At 39.3% G+C, this 23,582-nt stretch overlaps 1 protein-coding gene across 4 annotated transcripts in view; it reads right to left on the bottom strand.

Annotated features, from left to right (window-relative positions):
* The window catches only part of OPHN1 (oligophrenin 1), a 526,945-nt gene that overhangs the window by 312,902 nt on the left and 190,461 nt on the right, over positions 1-23,582 (bottom strand). For all 4 annotated transcript variants that reach the window (XM_059385802.1, XM_059385799.1, XM_059385801.1 and 1 more), the window contains exons 4-5: positions 12,174-12,235; positions 6,847-6,918 (exon numbers count right to left, since the gene is read on the bottom strand). In XM_059385802.1, the coding sequence (XP_059241785.1) occupies positions 6,847-6,918; positions 12,174-12,235 (134 nt within the window). The remainder of the gene's footprint in view (positions 1-6,846; positions 6,919-12,173; positions 12,236-23,582) is intronic.

Raw genomic sequence — 23,582 nt, 5'->3', positions numbered from 1 at the left:
GCAATGTAAGAGGTACAGAGAAGTGAACCTGAGGGGATATATGGGGAAATAAATGTTGGGGGGAGGGAGCCTCTGTAAGCCAGCTACTGGGAACTGATATAGCCCCAGAGTGCCAAATTGAAACCTTTGGAAGTATGCTCCAGTGAGAAATGTCCCTTCCTTAAAGATGCTCAGGTGGTGACGCAGGGCAGAATGCTAGCTGGGACACTGTGAGTGTGGTCTCAGGAACCCAGGGGTCACAGAAAGAACAGGGGTCCCTGAGTTCGCAGAGTTCCTAAGCATTGGAATGGGGAAACTGGTTGCAGTCAACAAGCCCAAGAGGGGGCTGTTGGCTCAGTTTGCCATAAATCCTGAACTGTGTGCAGCACTATCGGGTGACCACTTTCCATGTGGGGCCCTGAAAGGGGCAAAGACCCAGCAACAATTTACCTTGCCCCAGGAAGGGAGGGCATCATGGATGCGTGCAGGACTGGGCGACTGCTCTCTGTGTGGGGAAACAAAAGCAAAAGTGAACTACTGGGACTTCATCAAGATAAAAAGCTTCTGCACAGCAAAGGAAACAGTCAACAAAACTAAAAGTCAACCCACAGAAAGGGAGAAGATTACTTGCAAATGACACTACAGACAAAGGGCTGGTGGATAAGGTCTATAAAGAACTTATCAAACTTAATCCCCAAGAAAAACAAATAATCCAGTCAAAAAATGGGCAGAAGACATGAACAGACACTTTTCAAAAGAAAACATACAAGTAGCCAACAGACACCTGAAAAATCTTCCACATCACTTGACATCAGGGAAATACAAATCAAAACCAAAATAAAATACCACCTCATACTAGTCAGAATGCCTAAAATTAACAAGAATGGAAACAACAAAAGTTGGTGAGGACGTAGAGAAAGGGGAACCCTCTTATACCGTTGCTAGGAATGCAAGCTGGTATAACCACTCTGGAAAACAGTATGGAGGTTACCCAAATGTTGAAAATAGAGCTACCCTACAACCCAGCAATTGTACTACTAGGTATCTACCCCAAAGATATAGATGTAGTAAAAAGAAGGACCACAGGCACCTCAATGTTCATAGCAACAATGTCCACAATAGCTAACCTATGGAAGGAGCTGAGATGACCTTCAAAAGAGGAATGGATAAAGAAGATGTGATTCATAAATACAAAAGAATATTACTCAGCCACCAGAAAGGATGAATACCCACCATTTGCATCGACATGGATGGAACTTAGAGGTATTATGCTAAGTGAAATAAGTCAAGCAGAAAAAGAAAATTATCATATGGTTTCCCTAACATGTGGGATATAAGGAATAGGGCAGAAGACCATAGGGAAAGGAGGGAAACCTCAATAGGAAGAAATCAGAGAAGGAGATAAACCAAGAGAGACTCTGGACTCTGGGAAACAGAGGGTTGCAGAAGGGAGGGGGTGGGAGATGGGGTAACTGGGTGATGGACATTAAGGAGGGCATGTGATCTGATGAGCACTGGGTGTTATACACAACTAATTAATCATTGAACACTACACCAAAAACTAATGTTAGCTAACTGAACTTAAGAAAAAAAGAAAAAAAAAAGAAGATGTGGAATATATGTACAATGGAATATTACTCAGCCATCACCATTTACATTGATATGGATGGAACCAGAGGGTATTATGCTGAGCAAAATAAGTCAATAAGAGAAAGACAATTTTGATATCGTTTCACTCATATTTGGAATGTAAGACATAGTACAGAGAATCATAGGGGAAGGGAGGGAAAACTGATGGGAAGTCATCAGAGAAGGAGACAAACCATGGGAGACTCTTAACCATAGGAAATAGGTTGACAGTTGCTGTAGAAGAGGTGTTGAGGGGATGGGGTAATTGGGTGATGAGCATTAAAGAGGACACATGTTATGATGAGAAGTGGGTGTTATGCACAAATGACAAATTACTGAACACTAAAAAAAAATAAAATATTGGATGACACCAAAATAAATAGCTTTTGCACAACAAAGGAAACTATCAACAAAATGAAAAGGCAACCTAGTGAATGAGAGAAGATATTTGCAAATGGTATACCTATAAGGAGTTATTATTCAAAATATATATAGAACTTGTACAACTCAGTATCAATAAGCAAATATCCAAATAAAAAATAGATAGAGGATCTGAAGAGTCATTTTTCCGAAGAAGACATCTAGTTGGCAAACAGTCACAAGAAAAGATGTTTAACTTCACTAATCACCAGGGAAATGCAAATCAAAACCAGGATGAGATACTACCTCACACCTGTCAGATGGCTAAAATCAGCAACACAGGAAACAACAAGTGTTGGCAAGGATGCAGCGGAAGAAAGGGGAACCCTCTTGCACTGCCGCTGGGAATGTAAGCTGGTACAGCCACTGTGAAAAACAGTATGGAGTTTCGTCAAAAATTCAAAATTAGAAATACCATATGATTCAGTTACTCCACCACTGGGTGTTTACTCAAAGGAAAAAAAGAGCACTAATTCAAGAATATATATGTAGCCCTATATTTACAGCAGCATTATTTACAATAACCAAGATATGAAAGCAATCCAAGTGTCCATTGATAAATGAATGGGTAAATATAGTGATATTACTCAGCAATAAAAACAGAATGAGATCTTGCCATTTGTGACAACATATATGGACGTAGAGGGTATTATGGGAAATAAGTCAGACAAACACAAATACCATATGATTTCACTAATATGTGCAATCTAAAAAAACAAAACAAATGATCAAATGACAAAACAAACCAGCCAAAAAAGAGACTTTTAAATACAGAGAACAAACTGGAGGTTGCCAGAGAGGAGCGGGGTGGGGGATGGGTAAAATGGATAAAGGGAATCAAGAAGTACAAACATTCAGTTATTAAATAAATAATTCAACTGTAATTCCTTTGTTTAGTTCAGTGTTACCAAATAGAAATTTAATGCAAGCCATATCTATATTTTTTACCTTTCTAGTAATCATATTAAGAAAAGGAAATAGAAACAGGTGAAATTAATTTCAATGGTGTATCTCATTTTACCCACTATATCCAAAATACCATTTGACATGTGATCAATAAAAACACTAAAGATATTTTACATTTGTCACACTGCCTTCAAAAATATATTTTATATTTATAGCACAGTAAATTCTGACTAGACAATTTCTACTACTGAATAGATGCACATTTAGTTAATTACCCTTAGAATCTCACACAGAAGATTAGATAAGAATTATTTATCCATTGTTTTTGTAGTACATATGAGAAAACTGAGGCCAATAGAGAAGTGTTATCTCTCATAAGGACTTTTTTCCCCCTTGGGATTCTTGTGGGAAAAATAATGGCCTACATTTCATATTATTTGAATAATTTCTGCTAACAATATTTACCTGAGAATTGAATTATTTATTATGAAATACTGGACATGTAAGCCTGCCTTTATTAGAAAAGGTGATTCCTTGATATGAAGCATATAAAATTGGAGTTATTTCTCAGAACATGCAGGCAGACGAAACTGGACCCTGCTGCAAAGGTTTTTTTGTTTTCTTTTGTTTTATTTTTCCTCTAGGCTCAGAGCTTTTGGATTACTTGGCAAATTGAAGTAGCACATCTAATTGTGGTATATGTTGTGTATGTTGCCTCTAAATATTGAAGTAGTAAATTGAAGTAGCACATCCAATTGTGGTATATGTTGTGGTGTACATTGCCTTCTAAAAACAGAAGAGATCAACTTAGCATTGCCCCTCTTAGCAGGCCATGCTAAGTGGACGGGTAACAAGGAATCCCTCCCTTTTTTTTAAACTTTTTAAAAAAGTAATCTCTATGTCTAACATGGGGCTTGAAATCATGACCCCAAAATCAAGGGTCACATGCTCTACCAACAGAGCCAGCCAGATATTCCCCAAGGAACCCTTTAACCATTAAAGTTTTCCATTGAGTATTACCAAGATATGTACCTGCAGTGGCTCCATCTGGACCTGCAACCTGGGATCCAAGGTGTTTCCCGCCCCCTACACACACACTTACAACCAAGAGAAATGAATTCAAATCCAAGCTCTGCCACTTCCTGATTGAATGACTTTAGACACCACACCTCACCAAATCTTAGTGTCCTCATCAGTTAAAAAAGGACAGTAAGTTCTTCTTTACAAGGTTCAAATGAGAACATACATCTATGTTTTTAAGGGCACATACCACTCACTACCAGTTAAGTCACAGAGCCAACTAGCAGCAGCGCTGGTTGTATCAGTCTAGGCCTAATCAAAAGATAAAAACCACTATACAAAATTAATAAGCTACTAACTTACTAAACTAAAAAAAATACTAACTATAATATATAAGGAAATATTTTACAGTACTCTGAGGCTGAGGGAAGGCACCCAAGGAAGGGCAAATTTGGACAGGGCTACAAACTCATTGGAAACAGTGTGATTTAAGCAGAGCAGTTAGCTTAAATTGGTTTGGCCTGGTGGTCTAGAGTTGCTACGTAAGTAGGAGGCAACTCTCCAGAGTGCAGGTGTGGAGCAATCAGCATCCAGTGGTATAGGAATAGAGAATGGGGACCTTTTAGGTTACCAGCAAGCTTTGCAGGACCAGCCTGCCTCATTGGAACCTCCTAAGGAGCAAGCATATTGTATGGGGGCTGGTGGAGGAAGTAGGCAGCAGCAGCTCCCTTAAAAACCTTCATTCAGCAGGTGGGAAAGGGGTGGGAACTACAGAGGGAAGCTGGGGGGTGGAGGGACAGAACGAGTGGGTAGGTGTTCAGGGAAAGACCTAAATTGAGAGACGTGCAGATAAGTTATCTATTGCCAGGCCAGGCAGAGGCTTCAAAGTCATGGAGCGACTATGTACTCTAGATGTGTGGCTGGGTCAGAGACCACACCAGATAGCTCACTCCTCTACTGACCCCCACTTTGCAGCAGTTGGAAACTACAGGAGAGCCCCTTCTTCCTACAGTATCCCTCCAGCACCCTCTACTGAGAAAGTTTAGCAGCTTCATCACTGTAAAGGAGAGATGCTAAAAGGAATTCCATCCATGTTCACTAAATAGGTACTGAGAAGTGTTGGAACTGATAGGCAATAATTTGAAAACACACAGGCGTAGACCAGAAGCTGCATTTTCTAGTCCTTAGTTCACTGCTCTTTCTATTACCCTAAATTTTACTACCAGGATAATTCTAGATAGTTTCTTGAAAACAACACTCACACGGAGAGTTGGTCACTCTCCTTTTAGGTGTGCAAATTGACCCTCTGGTAAAGAAATAGAAAAAAAGGCTGAAACTGAGTCTGTTTCTTCATTGAGATAATGGATATTATACATCCTACTTCATAGGTTTGCTGTAAGAATTAAGGAAGACAACATATGTAAAATCCTCAGCACAGGCCTGGAACATAGGAAATAACAGAAATTTGTTTTCTTTCTTTCAGAGGACATGAGGTCAACCATGGCAGCATATTCTTTCCTTTTTCCAAATCTTATCCAGGAGTGAAAGTACACTGTGTGAGGATTTTCACATTATCTATCCTTCTTCATACTCTTTATTCATTGTTACTTAATACCTGTCACGTCACTTAACTATTTTCATACCACACTTGTGACTTTAAAGGTTCTTCTCTCCTTCAATTATATATATTTTCCAAATTAAGTACTTATGTTAATGAGATTCCAGATATATCAAGTGGAATCTAGAAATGCTGGGCTATCCAGATTAACTTATTTAGCCTGAATGTCACTCAAATAATGCCCAGGTCAAGATGACTGATGACATCCAGCAGTGACATCACATCCACTAATCTCATCTTTCCACTTTCCTCTCTGAACTTGCTATGGTCAAACACAAACTGCTTGTCACAATATTCCAAATAATAACCAGATGGTGTGTTCTCACTCCTTTTTAGGACAAGATGCTTAGTCAAGATGCTACATTTAGTTCTGGAAGACCATCTAGGTTGCATAGATATTGAAGTTCACAAAATAGGTCTATACCTAGCTGAAAAGAATAAATTTACAGTTTTCCATACCTTTTTATGAGACACTGGGGAATCAGATCCATGAGTGGTCAAGCTGAAAATAATCTGAAATTATCTGGCACAGTGCTGATCAGTAGAAATTTCTACAATGATGGAAATGTTCTATATCTGTGCAATCCGACATCGTAGCTCTACTAGCCACATGTGGGTACCAAGCATTTGAAATGTGACTAGGATGATTGAGAAACTGAGTTATTAATTTTATTTTATTTATATAGCTATGGGTACCATATTTGACAGTAAATATCTATACAGTATGACTTAATGGAAAGAATGTAGAATTTGAAGATTTAAAAAAAGTCCTAATGTCTAAATGCTGGCTACTGTCACTAACTATATAACTTTGGTCAGGTTTTTTTTTATCTTCCCCAAACCTCAGTTGCCTCATTTGTAAACTGTGGAAAATACCAGAACTTCACACAATTGCAGTGATTAGAGAATAACTGTAAAGCATGTAGCCCAGTGTTTAGCAAGCACATAGTAAGAGCCCTTTAAATAATGCCTATTATCAAGCTCCTCGTTTTACAGATGGAGAAACTGAAGCTCCAAAAAGAGAAGAGACTTGTTCATAGCTGTATAGCTGGTTGGAAACACTTTATCAAAAACTAATGATGTATTGTATGGTGACTAACAGAACACAATAAAAAATAAATTTTAAAAATAGCCAGGTGCCAATTCCAGCTTTTTTCACTTTTTTGAATAGATTTTCTTATATATATGAACCCTCCTCATCCCTAAAGAGTGAAGAGTGGTAGCCCAAACTACTCAGCTATAAAAAATGTCTCATATATTTGGAGAAAATGTACCTTGGTGAAGCCTATTTGCTCCTTCCGAAAATTTTCCAGGGGTTTAATCAGCAAATCACTAGCATTGTGTACCTGGAAAGGAGAAAGAACACATAAAACAACTTTCAAATTAGAAAGGATCAGATTCAAGTTTCCTTGTTACTAAGGCATTAGCATGTAATACATCAACCTGCAAGATGCAAACCAACTGGCGTTGTTTTTGTTTTTGTTTTTTTTTCATTGTTGTTACTGTCTTTTTTCCCCATATTGGTCTCTTAAAATCAAATGTTTTTTGAGAGGAAATGAGAGAAGCAACACTGGGGGCATTTCTCTGTAACTTACTAGTAGTCTGATCATTGATAAATATCTATAGCCATGTCCAGAAACAGATACAGGGGGCCTGAAGTATATGTGGAAATGAGAAAGAGAATGGAAAATGTATGAAAATACCAATTGCACCAAGTACAAACCATTTTACGGGAGGTAAATGAGTTAGCAATAATAGCATCAGGATAAATCCCAGGATAAATTGTTTCTGGTCCTGCCAGGGTATGTCATAAAATTAGAACATTTCCTTCGGAACTTAAGAGCATCTTACAGCATCACAGAGAGCACCAGATCAGGCCTTCAAACTACCTATATTTGCTCCAAAGCAGATAAAAACAGCCTGTTAAAGAATGAAGAATATTGACATTAATATGGTTCTAGAGATATAAAAACACCATTTGCAAACCATAGCCCTTGCTCAGCAGGCAAGCAGAGATATACAAAGCTTTGTGTTCATATAATCCTCTTCAAAGATTGCATCTGTCCAAGGCAACAATATACAAATCAGCTGTATATTAATGGAGGACCTAAGAGACTACATCTAAAGGGCTGGATTTTAGGACCCATTCCATTAATTTTGATATAAGATAGGGAAATGAGGTAGTGCCTTTCTTGTCAAATGAGACAAAGTGTCAGTAAGACAAGATATAGCTTCATAAAAAAAAAAAAAAGTAGAAAAAAAGAGTAGAAAGCCAGTTTTGACCAGTCCTATATTCTCCAGATTAAGAAGCAGTTTTTAAACTACTACCAAAATGCATGGCAAGTTGGGGCATTAGTACATATTTTTAATCTGTGTCCTGCAGGTACTTTGGGTCAAAGTCCAGGAATGAAGAGAGTTCAACCAAATGGCCAAACTCCCATCTAATCAAAGCTCTACCAGAACCCCTAGTACCAAAATTAAGGGCAGCAGTGATTCTCCTTGATCAAAACTAAGAATTATTCTATTAAAAGTACTAACCCAATTGAGGAAGGCATGTGATAGGGTGAGCATTGGGTATTATACACAACTAATGAATCACTGAACATGACATCAGAAACTAATGATGTACTATATGTTGGCTAACAGAATTTAAATTTTAAAGTACTAACCCATCTCTCTCACCCAACACAATCTACAGTTCTATGGACTGTGAGTTACATGATATCAACTTTGTGTATATACTTGGAAACAAATTATGTCACTAGTGTCATAGATCCAGTACAGAAAGTCATTTTACTTCTCTCCTTTTGTAAAAGCTTTAAAACATGGCCACGGAATTTGTGACACTTCCCCTGTTGAGAGGTGAGGTCTCTGTCCCCTCCACCTTTAATATGAGTGGGTTTATTACTTCTTTGAACCAATGGAGTATAGCAGAAGTGACACTATGTGACTTCTCAGACTAGGTCATAAAAGGCCAACACCTTCCACCTGATTATCTTGTAACACTCACTCTGGGGAGCCCTGAGACACTCTATAAGAAGTTAGACTCCCCTGAGACTACTAACCTAGAGGAGGCCAAATACACACTTGCTAGTCAAAAGTCCAGCTGAGCCCAGCCTTCCAGCCATTCCACTAAGACGCCTGATAGGTGAGCAAAGCTGCTTTGGACTCTCCACTTCAACCAGCCTCCCAGGTGTATGCTACCACATGAAGCAGAAAAATTACCCAGCTATCCCCTGCCTGAATTCCTGACCCACAACATAATGAGATGAAATTAAATGGTTTGTTTAAGCCACTATATTTTGGAATAGGTTGTTATGCAGCAACAGATACTTAGAAAAACATTTTCGACTTTCACAAAGGTGACACAAAAAGTGATGACCTGGGACACACTGAGGAAGTTTAGCTTTGACTACGAAGTGAACATACCATTTCTCAGGAGAATAGTATCTCTCAAACTTCCATATGGACTTTCAGCTGAGCCCTTGCATACACAGGCAGCCCAAGGATGGCACAGTTGCCAGTTTTTATGTTTCAAAGAGAATTTTCTTCTATAAGCGGGTGTGCCAGCCACTGCTTATGAGGGGTCCATAAAGCCATAAAGCTTTTTGAATGTTTGGCCCTGTCTCTGTCTAGAAAAATAGTACATGATTCACTGAAATTGGAGACCATAGTACTCCCTTGATCACATTGATTATAATATTACTCCCAGTCTCCAACAACTCAAATAGATACTCTGAGCATTTACTCTCTTTGACACTCATTGGTTATTATAATACTTTATGCCAGAACACAGAGCTAGAGATATAGGAAAACATCACACTGAAGCTTGGCTTGTTTTTGTTTTTTTTTTCATTTTATTTTATCCTTAAATCCCTTAGAAGTCTAGCAACTATTCAAAAAAGAACTTTTAATTAAACATGATATTTATTCCCCTTTCTGATCACTGAATCCATTCCATAAGCTCTCTAGCAGAAAAGCTCCTACCTGCTATCTCAGGGTAGAACCCCCAGCATGATAAGCGACACTCTAAACATATTAGTAAGTTTAGCTAATCAGGTACCTATTGCATGAATCCCATTTAACACTAGATAGTCATTTAGCAGATTAGAGTTGGTACTCAATCCAGCACGTTAGGACTGTTCACAAATCTTTGATAGTTGACTAATTACCAAAAGGAGTCTTTGAGGATATACTGCTTGAAACAATATGGTTCTCTTTAGGTCATTCTCAACAGTCCTCAAAGACAGAACTTGCACATTGCTAATAGGATTCCCTTCAGAGTCAGAAAGTCAAGCCAAAAGTTAATCAAACAGGAAGTCTGTTATCCAGACTTTCCAAGGCCATCTTCTGAGGTGATACAATATCCCTAGGATACTATTTAAGAACATCATAGTTGGAATGCCCCCCCCTCAATTCTTTCCTCCATAATTGCTTCCACAATTTAAGTTCATTTACAGGAATGACTAGACATTTGCAATTATTACAGGCTAGAGCTGTGAACTTACTTCCTATTCTAAAGCTTCTTTTGGTCTCTTCTTATAGAAAGGATAAAAAGCTGTTTAACACCTCACAGATTATCCATGTTGGGATTAGAAGTCTTTTTACCACAGTTCTAGAAAAAGGGAGAGGTGCAGTCAAGCAATGAATTCCTGGCATGTTGTGAAAGGCCCTCATTGAGCCTAACCTTTACGGCATTCCTAGAATTAAATGGGAAATGGAGAGCCAACACTCAATACATGATTGAAGAGTTGTGGGGACAAAAAGGCATGATATAATGAAAGACAGAAGAAAATGAGTCAATCCTGTGGAAAAGAGCCAGCAAGAAGGGTGAGAAAAACTATCTTAAGAGATGAGTCCTACTTTAATATCTTAGAGCTTTGTAATTGGATAAATAAAAGAGATCAAGAAACAACAAGAGCTAAAGAGAAGTACAGTTAAGATTTCTAGTGGTATATGAATGAAATGCAGTTGAATGCCTTTGAGATCAACATTGGCAGTAGTCCACAAACTCTTCAAGCAGAAGAAAACATTTAGTAGAGTACAGATTAGCTATGGAGACCATCTACCAGACTCCAGGGAAATTACCCATATTGGTCTCTCATTAATATTCTTAGAAGCAAGTCTCTTAATCTAAGAAAATCCCCAAGTCAAATTTCCATAAGCAGAATCTTGGGAATAACAAAAGTAAACTACAAACAACACTCACTGAATAAGTGTTTTTTGCTATTCATAGAACATTTTCATATTCATTATATCATTTGGAGTTCTTATAACAACCTTAGGAGGTGGGAATTATTTTCCTCATTATACATACGGAAAAAGAGAGACAATGAAATACCATAATTAATTTGAAGTTAACAATTAGTGGCACTGCCATTGTAGCACCCAAGTCTCTACATCCCCTACCTTCAAGTCCTGCCTTCAATCCCACTTCTCTAGGAGCCTAGTTGATATGATAGCAGTATTCTTGGAAGCCAGTATCACACTGTTGAAAAGGATGAGTAATAACAGATGAAAGAACTCTGGCTATTGAATAGGCTTAACAAAACTGAACTGCCCACAGGAAGTCATCCTATTAAGAAAGGGAAGATAGAATTCTCATTGCCCTCTACAAAGTTCCATCATTACCCTCACAACCCTAGTAAAAATAAATATTGACCAATTTAGGTTAACTTCTAGATTTAGTCCAAACAGGTCTGGGGTGGGGCCAAAGACCTGCATTTCTAACAATTTCCCAGGTGACACTGGTGCTGCTTGTCTGGGGACCACACAAAAAGATTATTTTTAAAACTGATAAAATAGAATTCACAAAAAATGAAATACTTAAGAATATATCTAACAAAATAAGTACAAGATCTATGTAAGGAAACTACAAAACAGATGAAAGAAGTCAAATAAGGGTTAAATAAATGGAGAGATAACCCATGTTCATAAATATGAAGACAATATTCTTAGGATGTCAGCTTATCCCAACTTGTTCTATAGATTGAATATAATCCTGATAAAAATCCCAGCAATTTATTTTGTGGGTACTGACAAACTGATTCTGAAGTTTATATGTAACATTAAGTCTTACTACAAAGCTACAGTAATCAAAACAGAAGAAAGGGATTATGTGAAATCTCTCTATACATTCCAATCAGTGTTTTTGTAAAACTAAAAGTGCTCTAAAAAATGTCAATTATTTTAAGAAATAGAATTTAAATATAAGGAAAAGTCTTCACACAGATTTAAATAAAACAATTATATGTCAAATATAAATAAAGCTTTCTAAAAGCAGAGAAACAGATAAATAAATGAATAATTTAAAGAATTAAGGGCCACAGTTTCTTTCTACATGTTCAATAGCTCGGTTTAATGTCTTTCAAACCACTTGTCCCTGATATGAACAGGAATGGAATTTCCACATTAATTTCTCTCTACCTAATGCTAAACTCCCAGGGTAAATCTTGAAATAGAATAATCAGATCTATTTCCTAAATATTTTTATTGTTCTAAACAGCCATGAGACAGAAACTGAAACAATAGACTATTAATCCAATGAATGAGGACAGAAAAATCTCCCATATCAGTTCAAGATCCAGTGTTAGAGACCTACCATCATCATCCTCTCATTTTCTACTTCGTTGAGCAATTCGGCAAATTCCTTGAAGGATTCAGCTAGGACAGAATAAAAATAAACCAAATTAATCAGAGTACTTGGTAGGGAAGTGGGCAGAGATCAGTGCTACAAGGTGGACACTAGGGGAAGGCATCAAACCTAAGGCCAATAGGAGAATGTGTTCAATGCATGTTGAATATTACTTTTCTTTTCTTTATTCTTTCTTCCTTCTATTTTTAATGTTTTGAGGGACCTCCATTCTATTTTTTCCACAGTAGCTGCACCAATTTGCGTTTCTACCAACAGTGTACAAATGTTCCTTTTTCTCCACATCCTCACCAGCATTTGTCATCTCTTTTTGATGAAAGCCATTCTAACTGAGGGACATTGTGGCTTTAATTGCATTTCCCTTACGTTTACTGATGTTAATCAAGTTTCATGTACCTCTTGGCTATTTCAGTATCTTCTTTGGAAAAATATCAATTCAAATCTTTTGCCCATTTTTATTTACTTTTTTTTGTTTGTTTTGCTATTGAGTTGTCAGAGTTGTTTATATTGAGTTTGTCAGAGTTGGCTATTAACCCTTACCAGATACATGATTTGTAAATATTTTCTCCCATTCCTTAGGTTTCCTTTTCATTTTGTTGATTTTTTTCCTTGGCTGTGCACAAGAATTTTAGTTTGATATAATCCCTCTTGTTAATTTTTTTTTAATGTTGTTGCTTTTCCTTTGGTGTTATATCAAAAAAACTGTCAAGACCCAATCAAGAAGATTTTTCCCCATGTTTTCTTCTAGGAATTTTATGGTTTCAGGTCTTACATTTAAGTCTAATCCATTTCAAGTTAACTTTTGTGAACAGTGTAAGATTAGGATCTACTATCATTCTTTCACATGTGAATATTCACATGTGAATAGCTTTCCCAGCACTAGACTGTCTTATCCCATTATATATATCTCTAAGATGTCAGGAGCCAGTACAGGAGGCCTACTCTAAGAGCCGTAAGGGACTGAATATGATTGGCTGTTCATTTAGGTCCACTCTCGCGGGAGGTGCATGAGCACTGCATTTTGATTGGTTAACACTGCCTGTATAAAAACGCATGCGCCGAGGGTAAAGGGGGAGAAGAAGAAAAAAGCGATTAAAGAAGAAGGTTCGCCGCTATGTGAGTCTCCGAGTCGTTCTTGCGGGCCGAGAGCGACAAGTGGTGCTGAAACCCGGGATTCTCATCGTGAGAGATGCACGGAGTTGGCAACGATCAGGTAAGGAGTGCACCTATTTCTGTCTAGTGAGCGACAGGGAAAGTTCCTAGGATAAGGACGAGAGTAAAGCTTTCCGGGATGGGAAACGAGATGGCTGCATATAAAATGTTGGGGCCGCTAACTGACGTTCTTAAAGCAAATGGGACCCCTTTGAAAAATAAGAAGGCTCGCTTATTTCTAAAAGAAGTGGGTCAAACCGCTCCGTGGTTCTTAGAGGAGGGATTGCTTAATATTCCCCAGTGGGAATATCTAGGGGAGGACCTCAGGCGTGACCCGCGCACTATGCCGGGAACTCTCGCTGTTTGGTCCTTAGTGAAGGTCTGCTTACTATCGTCCTGCGAACCCATACGCAAGGCGGTTCTACAGGGAGGAGAGATCTTAGAACAGGTAAAAGAGGAATCTTGCAAAGGATCCTGGAGAGATTCCAGTTCTGAAAGTGAAAGCTCAGAAGAAAGCTCGGACGAGGAAAACGCCCGTCCGGGTGATAAGAGAAAAGTGACGGGAGGGGGTCCCTCTGATGATCAGAGAGTGGAAGAAATGAAAAGAGAGCTTGCAAAAAAGGAGGAGGAACTAAAAAAGGTTATGGCGCAGCTCAAAATGAGGGGGAAGTTATGGCGCAGCTGAAATTAAAAGTGAAAGAAGGAGCCATGGCGCAGTTACAAACAAAGGAAGTGGTAGATAACTTAGATCTTTTGCCCACGCGCCCAGCCCCAACAGCGCCACCTTACGAGGGGCCTCCTCCGTATAAACCTTGCTGCACCAAGGCCTGCTATTGTGCGAGCTGCACCGCACAGAATTGGAGAGAAGTATTAGGGCCAGAAAAAGGGTTTTTCCCTGTCATGGAAGATCAACATCAGCAAAGATATCATCAGCCCCTAGACTTTAAACTCGTAAAGCAGCTGAAGGAAGCAGTTATGTCCTATGGGCCTCAGGCTGCTTTTACGGTTTCTTTGGTTGAAACGCTAGGTAGCCTTTACGTCACTCCTGAAGACTGGAGTAACTTGGCTAGAGCAGTTTTATCTGGTGGGCAATATTTAGAATGGAAGATTCATAATCAGGACAATTGCCAGGACACGGCGCGAAGAAATGCAGCAGCAGGTAACCCACAGTGGAACCTAGACATGTTAACAGGTGCGGGACAATATTTTGGGTCACAGGCACAAAGTAATTATCCGCCAGGGGTATATCTCCAGATAGCAACCGCAGCTTTGAGGGCATGGAAGACGTTAAGGGGTGCTGGAGATTTGCAAGGACAGTTATCCAAAGTGCTACAAGGGCCGAGTGAGCCCTATGCAGATTTTGTGGACAGGTTGATACAAACAGCTGGTAGGATGTTTGGGGACGTAGACCAGGCTACGCCCCTAGTTAAACAATTGGCTTTTGAAAATGCCAATAAATGGTGCCGAGAAGCCATTAGACCCTGGAAAGCGAAAGACTTGTCAGCGTATATCAAAGTCTGCAGGGATATCACAGGACCTCTAGTTCAGGGCCAGGTCATGGCTGCTGCTTTTGCACAAGCGTTGCAAGGTGCAAATGGGGCTAGGACCAAAGGGTGTTTCTTATGTGGGCAAGAAGGTCATATGAAAAAGGACTGCCCACAGCGCAACAGCCAGGCACGAGGAGGAAGACAGAGTCAACCAGTCCAATTTGTGAAGGTGGAAGAGGCGCATCCAAATAAAGGTTATGGAGGACCGAAACCACAGCTATGCCCCAGATGTAGAAAGGGGAATCACTGGGCTAGCGATTGCCACTCAGTCACTGATATGGACGGAAATCGGCTGCCACCAAATAATTGGGGGAGTTCAAAAAACGGGAAGCAGGGCCTTTCCCCCCGGGGCCCGAACCAAATGTACGGGGCGGTCATGGCGCTGCCGCAGAAGGCGAGACAGATGTTTCCCCCTACGGACCCAGAAGAGCCACCACAGGCTCAGCAGGACTTGACCTGCGTGCCACCACCCGAATGGTCTTAACCCCTGAAATGGGTGTGCAGGCGGTGCCCTCGGATTTCCATGGGGGCCCGCCAGAGGGAACTGTGGGATTACTTCTGGGTAGAAGTTCCACCACTCTTAGAGGTCTCGTTATCCACCCAGGGGTTATTGACCCAGATTTTTCAAGGGAAGTAAAAATTTTAGTTTCCTCTCCAAGAGGCATCACCATTATCAACCCTGGGGATAGGATTGCTCAACTCCTAACCCTGCCCAGCCACCATGACAGATATAAGTCTACAAGAAGGTTGAGAGATGGAGGGCTTGGATCAACAGGAAATGATTTGATGTGTCTGACTATGGATATGAGCAACAGGCCCATGACAGTCTTAAAAATAAGAGGAAAAACCCTTCTGGGGGCTGTTAGATACAGGGGCAGACAAAAGTATTATAAATTTAGCTGATTGGCCAAAACAATGGCCCCTTGTCAAGGCCAATCAAACATTAAGAGGACTAGGAATTGCTCACAGCCCAGATGTCAGCGCAGCATCTTTAGATTGGGAAGATGATGAGGGTCATAAAGGAGTCTTTCAGCCATATGTTTGTTCTCTCCCTGTAACCCTTTGGGGACGAGATGTGTTAGAGCAAATGAATATAGTATTAACTACTGAGAATCATTATAGTGAAAATGCAAGAAACATGATGAAAGCAATGGGATATGTTCCAGGCCGAGGTCTCGGGCCCAAGGGACAAGGGACCCCTAACCCAACACCCATGGGAGGTCAGGGTTTTCCCCAGCGGCCACTGAGGCAATAAAAATAGATTGGAAGGAAAGTACTCCACGGTGGGTGCCTCAGTGGCCGTTAACTACAGAAAAACTTAGGGCTGCTAGACAATTAGTTAGAGAGCAAGTTGAGGCAGGGCATTTACGTGAATCAAGATCCCCATGGAACACCCCTATATATGTGGTAAAGAAAAAGTCAGGCAAATGGAGATTATTACATGATCTGAGACAGATAAATGATCAGATGCAAATAATGGGGCCTGTTCAGCTAGGCCTCCCCATTGTTACTGCCCTGCCCAGAGATTGGCCTTCTATTGTTATAGATATTAAAGATTGCTTTTTCTCTATCCCGATCCATCCGGACGACATGAAGAGGTTTGCTTTTACCTTGCCAGCTGTTAATCATTCCGAGCCTGACCAACGGTATGAATGGACAGTGCTCCCTCAGGGTATGGCTAATAGTCCCACTATGTGTCAGCTCTATGTGGGCAAGGCTCTTTTGCCAGTACGGAATAAGTTCTCAGATGTTTGCTGCTACCATTATATGGATGATATTCTAATCTGTCATAGCAATACATTGGTTCTCACCTCAGCATTCACCTTTCTGCAGCAACAGTTAGCGATGTGGGGGCTAATTGTTGCTCCTGAGAAAATACAAACAGCAAATTTAAAGGACTATCTGGGCCTACAACTCACTGACTCCACAGTAAAGCCTCAAAAGGTTCAAATTCGCAGAGATCATTTAAAGACCTTAAATGATATCCAAAAACTCCTGGGTGATATCAATTGGATTCGTCCCTATCTGAAACTGACAAATGCAGAATTTAAACCATTATTTGATATTTTTTTAAAAGATTTTATTTATTTATTTGACAGAGAGAAATCACAAGTAGATGGAGAGGCAGGCAGAGAGAGAGAGAGAGAGGGAAGCAGGCTCCCTGCTGAGCAGAGAGCCCGATGCGGGACTCGATCTCAGGACCCTGAGATCATGACCTGAGCCGAAGGCAGTGGCTTAACCCACTGAGCCACCCAGGCGCCCCATTATTTGATATTTTGCCAGGAGACTCCAAATTAGACTCTCCACGGGCGCTCACGCCCGAGGCTATAAAGGCACTACAATTGGTTGAGGAAAGATTGGCTTCGACTACAGCAGATAGGTGCGATCTAGACAAACCAATTTATGCAGTTGTTGTACCATCCCCAGGTTCGCCCACAGGAGTACTATGGCAAGGTGGGCCTCTTCAGTGGGTGTATTTACATAATAGTCTTGCCCGAATCATCACCCCTTATCCCGTTGCTGTGGCAATAACGGCAGGCAAAGTTATCAAGACTGGCATACGAGTTCTTGGGAAGCTACCCGACTCATGCATAGTCCCCTATGACAAGAGCCAGCTATCCACCCTTGTGAACACTATAGATGAGTGGTCCATCCTGGCGACATCCTATCCCATACCGTTTGACAATCATTATCCATCACATCCATTGATTGAGTTCTGTAAAGATACACATCTTATCTGGCCAAAAATTTGCAAATCAGAGCCCTTGGCCAATGCCATCACTATATTCACTGATGCCAGTAAGAAAGGAACAGGCGCTTATGTGGTTGAGGGAAAAGTCATAACAGCGGTAGTACCAGGTGAATTGGCACAGCGAACAGAACTATTAATCATTATGCTGGTTCTACAAAGGTTTCACAATCAAAACATCAATATATATTCAGATAGTAAGTATGCAGTACTAGCCGTTAGGCAGATAGAGACAGAAATTTTTTCAGCAAGCCAATCACCTATCACCTCCCTACTAAAAAACCTCCAAGAAACGGTGCTGGCAAGGCCAGCCCCCTTTTATATTGGGCATGTAAGGGCTCATTCTGAGCTACCTGGACCAGTAGCATCTGGAAATAGAATAGCTGATAATAATGCAAGGTTTGAATTCTGTGGAGCAATAGAAGAAGCAAAAGATTATCACAGGAAATGGCATGTGAATTCATTAACGCTAAAAACAAGATTCAATATATCAAGAGCAGAGGCCCGTGACATTGTAAAAAGCTGTGGCAACTGTTGTGTTCATCTTCTGACGTCTTCCTTGGGTGTAAACCCTAAAGGCCTTATGCCCAACCATCTTTGGCAAATGGATGTAACTCATGTGCCCTCGTTTGGTCAACAACAATACTTACACCTTACCATCGATACTTGCTCCGGAATCATCATGGCTACCCCTTTAAGGGGTGAAAATGTAAAAAATGTAATGAGCCACTGCCTACGCAGCTTTGCGTGCTGGGGAATACCTAAAAGTCTGAAAACAGATAATGCCCCGGCCTATACCTCAAATACCTTTAAAAATTTTCTAGCATGCTATAATATCCAACACAGCACTGGCATACCATATAATCCCCTAGGTCAAGGAATTGTAGAACGAGCACACCTAACATGGAAAACTACCCTACAAAAAATTAAAAAAGGGGGAATAGGGGAGAGCTACTCAACACCTAATGACCTCACAAACCTTGTAAATTTTATTTTAAATTTTTTAACACTAGATCAAGATGGTCTCTCTGCAGCAGAGCGACACTGGGGGCAACAAAAGCATATGCAAGCAATGGTAAAATGGAAAGATATACTTACGGGCCTATGGAAAGGCCCAGACCCGGTGCTTCAATGGCACCGAGGATCTCTTTGTGTTTTCCCACAGGATGCGCCATCACCCATCTGGGTGCCAGAGAGGCTCACGAGATTGGTGGCCATGGAGCCCATGGATCCTGTGGATGACGTCATCTAGTCTCTCTTGTGAACCCCGACAACCTGCCGGTGCTGCTTCGACATAAACGAGACTTTGGAATAACAGCAGCCATTATTGCAGCTATCGCAGCATCTGCCGCCGCTGCTACTGCTGCCGTGGTAGCGTTGACAACCTCGGTACAGACAGCAGCTGCGCTCAACAACGTCACAGGAATGGTCGCTGAAGCATTGGCTATGCAAGAACAAATTAACGGACATTTGCATGCTGGGATCTTTATTGTAAATCAAAGGGTTGATTTTGTACAGGAACAACTTGATATCCTAGAGTCAATTGTGTCGATAGGATGCATACATAATATGGCCGGACTTTGTATCACCCCTATAGCTCATAACAACTTATCCTTAGCAGCTAACCTCTCTAGACAGTTAGGAAATATGCTTAATGGTACCTGGAACCGTCAAATTTAACTAGGCAATTACGGGCTCAAATTATATCCATATATTCTACCAAAGTAACTATTGCACCTGTTAGTGAGTGGAAAAAAAAATGTTACAGCAATCTGTTTCATTCCTCAAATAGTGGGCCGGACTTGGTGCCATGGCTGTCCTCTTAATCACAGCTAACGTACTAATGTTACGTTGGGTGTGTGGCCGTGTCCGTCGCAATCAACGACAATAACACCTCATGGTTCAAGCCATGATGGCTCTTGAAGCTGGTACCTCCCCCCAGATATGGCTAAGTATGCTAGATCGGTAGTCAAAGATGGGTAAGACTGATCCCACACCATAGCAACCTAAGACAGGGGCTCTTCGACCAGGGAGAGTACCCGATGACGGGTAAGCATGTGTGCTGAGGATTGGCAACCTAAGACAGGCACGATCTCAGCCATTATAAATAAATAAAAAAGGGGGAGATGTCGGGAGCCAGTACAGGAGGCCTACTCTAAGAGCCGTAAGGGACTGAATATGATTGGCTGTTCATTTAGGTCCACTCTCGCGGGAGGTGCATGAGCACTGCATTTTGATTGGTTAACACTGCCTGTATAAAAACGCATGCGCCGATGGTAAAGGGGGAGAAGAAGAAAAAAGCGATTAAAGAAGAAGGTTCGCCGCCACGTGAGTCTCCGAGTCGTTCTTGCGGGCCAAGAGCTACAATAAGATACATAGATATACAGATAAAATATTAATACACACTCATACCATATCTTCTTTACCCATTCATCTATCAAAGGACACTTGGGCTGCTTCCACAATTAGGCTATGGAAAATAATGCTGCTATAAACATAGAGGTGCATATAACCCTTTGAATTAATGTTTTCATATTTTAGAGGTAGATATCCAGTAGCACAATTACTGGATTGTAGGGTAGTTCTATTTTTAATTTGAGGGGGAACCTCCATATTGTTTTCTACAGTGGTTGTACCAATCTGCATTCCCACCAATAATGCAAAAGGTTTCCTCTTTCTCCATACCTCATAAACACTTTTTTCTTGTATTTTTTATTTTAGTCATTCTGACAGGAGTGAAGTGATATTTCATTTTAGTTTTGATTTGCATTTTCATGATAATGACTGATGTTGAGCAACTTTTCATATGTTTGTTGACCATGTTTATGTCTTCTTTGGAAAAATGTCTGTTCATATCTTCTGCCCATTTTTTATTGGATTATTTGTTCTTTGGGCATTGAATTGTGGTAGTTCTTTATATATTTTGGATATTAACCATTTATTGGATATCCCATTTACAAATATCCTCTTACATTTGGTGGGTTGCCTTTTAGTTTTGTTGATTATTTCCTTCTTTGTGCAGAAACTTATTTTAGTGTAGTCCTGATAGTTTATTTTTACTTTTATTTACCTTGTCTCAGGGCACATATCTAGAAAAATGTTGCTACAGCTGATGTCAAGAGATATTGCTATCTGTGCTCTCTTTAATGGTTTTTATGGTTTCAGGTCCTACATTTAGGTCTTTACTCCAATTTGAGTTTGTTTTTTGTGTATGGTGAAAGAAAGTAGTCCATTTTCATTCTTTTGCATGTTGCTGTCCAGTTTTCCCAAACACAATTTGTTGAAGACAGTCTTTTTTTATTGGACATTCTTCCTCTTTTGTCAAAGATTAACTGACCATATAATAATGGGTTAATTTCTGGGTTTTCTGTTCTGTTCCATTGACCTATGTTTCTATTTCTATGCCAGTATCATACTGTGCTGATTACTATAGCTTTGTAATATAAATTGAAATCTGAAATTTCAATATCTCCAGTTTTGTTTTTCTTTTTCAAGATTGTTTTTTGTGATTCCATACAAATTTTAAGATTGTTTGTTCTAGCTCTGTGAAAAATACTGTTGGTATTTTGATAAGGATTGCATTAAATCTGTAGATTGCTTTGTGTAGTATAAACATTTTAACAATATTTGTTCTTCAAACACATCAACATGAAATGGTCTTCCATTTATTTACATTGTCTTCAATTTCTTTCATAGTATAGGACTTTAGTTTTATAGTTTTCATAGTATAGGTCTTTCACCTCCTTAGTTAAGTTTATTCTTTGATATTGTATTGTTTATGGTGCAACTGTGAATGGGATCGATTCCCTCATTTCTCTTTCTGCTGTTTCATTATTAATGTACAGGAATGCAACAGATTTCTGTACATTTACTTTGCATCCTGCAGCTTTACTGAATTAATTTATCAGTTTTAGTAGTTTTTTGGTGGAGTCTTTAGTGTCTTCTATATAGATTATAATGTCATCTGAAAATAGTGACATTTTTACTTCTTCCTTACCAATTTGGATACCTTTTATTTCTTTAGATTGTCTAATTGCTGTGGCTAAGACTTCAATACCACATTGAATAAAAGTGGTGAGTGATCATCCTTGTCTTCTTCCTGACCTTAAAGGGAAAGTTCTCAGTTTTTCAACAGGTATGATATTGGTTATACAGTTTTCATATAAGGCCTTTATTATGTTGAGGTATGTTCCCTCTACACCTGTCTTGCAAAGGGATTTTATCATGAATGGATATTGTACTCTGTCAAATGCTTTTTCTATATCTATTGAAATGATATAGAAATGATATCCTTTCTCCTATTGATGTGATGTATCACATTGATTGCTTTACAAATATTGAACCACCTTGAATCCCACAAATAAATCCCACTTAATCATGGTGTATGATTTTTTAATATATTGTTTGATTTGGCTTGCTCATATTTTGTTAAGGATTTTTACATCTATATTCATGAGAGATATTGGCCTATAGTTCTCTTTTTTGTGGTATCTTTATCTGGTTTTGGTATATGGGGTGATACTGGCCTCACAGAATAAAGTTTTCCTTCTACTTGCATTTTTTGGAATAGTTTGAGAAAAAAAGGCTTTAGCTCTTCTTTAAATATTAGATAGAATTCACCTGTGAATTCTGATCCTGGCCTTTTGTTTTTGAGAGTTGTCAAATGGTTTTACTGTATCAATTGAAATGATCATTGATTTTCCTTTCATTCTATTAATGTAATATATAAAATTTATTGATCTGCATTTGTTGAACCATCTTTGCACCCCAGGGATAAATCCTACTTGATCCTGGTATATGCTTCTTCCAATGTGCTTCTGAATTCTGCTTTCTAATGTTTTGGTGAGAATTTTTACATCTGTATTTATCAGGAATATTGGCCTGTGGTTTTCCATGAGTTCTTTCATAGCTAGAATTTAATTTAATCTTCACAGACATCATCACCACAGACATCCTTAGGAGTAGCTAGGGTTTCACTCCTTTCATAGACAAGCAAAATGATTAGGTGAGGGGCAATGGGTTTGCTGTATTTAAAAAAAAAAAAAAAAAAAAAAGCAGAGCTAAAATCTTGAGACCTGAGTATGAATCTCTGCTCTGCTACTTAAAAACCTAGAAAAATTTCTCAATTTAACCCTTCCATGTTTCAACTTCTCCATCTGAAAAATGAAGCTATTAGTAATTGTTACATCAGAGACATTATGGAGATATAATTGAATAATGAGTTGCCAACAGATTTTATAAAGGTTGAGTGTTTTTTCTTGTTTTTCTTGTTTTTAATCAGCACTATGGCTGATTAAAAAGCACATTCAACATACTAGCTATGACCTTTGACAAGTTACTCAAATTCCCTGAGACCAAATTTACTTGCCTAGAAATAGTAATTCCTATCTCACAGGGTTATTTGATGATGAAACAAGATAACATCAAGTACAGGTCCCAGAACATACGATAGTGATTCAATAAATGTTAGTTCTGTTCCCTCTTTGATTTAAGGTCGTGATACTTGACACTGGCTAAATATTAGAATTATCTGGGAAGCTTAGATACCATTGCCACTGCCCCCCCATTGAGACAACTTAAGCTCAGATTCACTTGTTAAATGTCATATAGCTTGACTGATACAATTGCAGTGGTGAACACTCAGAAGCTGAGTCAGAAAATAAAACTTAATTACCCAAGAGTATATTCTTATATTGAAATAACACAAAAATGAATGAACAGGACAAAATAACGATAATAAAACTATATTGTGTGGTACAGAGAGCAGTAAGACCCAGGTACTCGTTTGTTTCTTTTTTGTGTTGTTGTTATTATTATATTTAACTACCAGCCTTCAGACCTAATTTTATCAGAATTTGGATATTAGCTCCAAAAACAAAAACAAGGTAAACATCTTGTTCTATAGTAACA

This window comes from Mustela nigripes, chromosome X (assembly GCF_022355385.1).
Source record: "Mustela nigripes isolate SB6536 chromosome X, MUSNIG.SB6536, whole genome shotgun sequence".
In the NCBI taxonomy this organism is placed as follows: domain Eukaryota; kingdom Metazoa; phylum Chordata; class Mammalia; order Carnivora; family Mustelidae; genus Mustela; species Mustela nigripes.
This window is presented reverse-complemented; position numbering and strand designations above follow the sequence as displayed.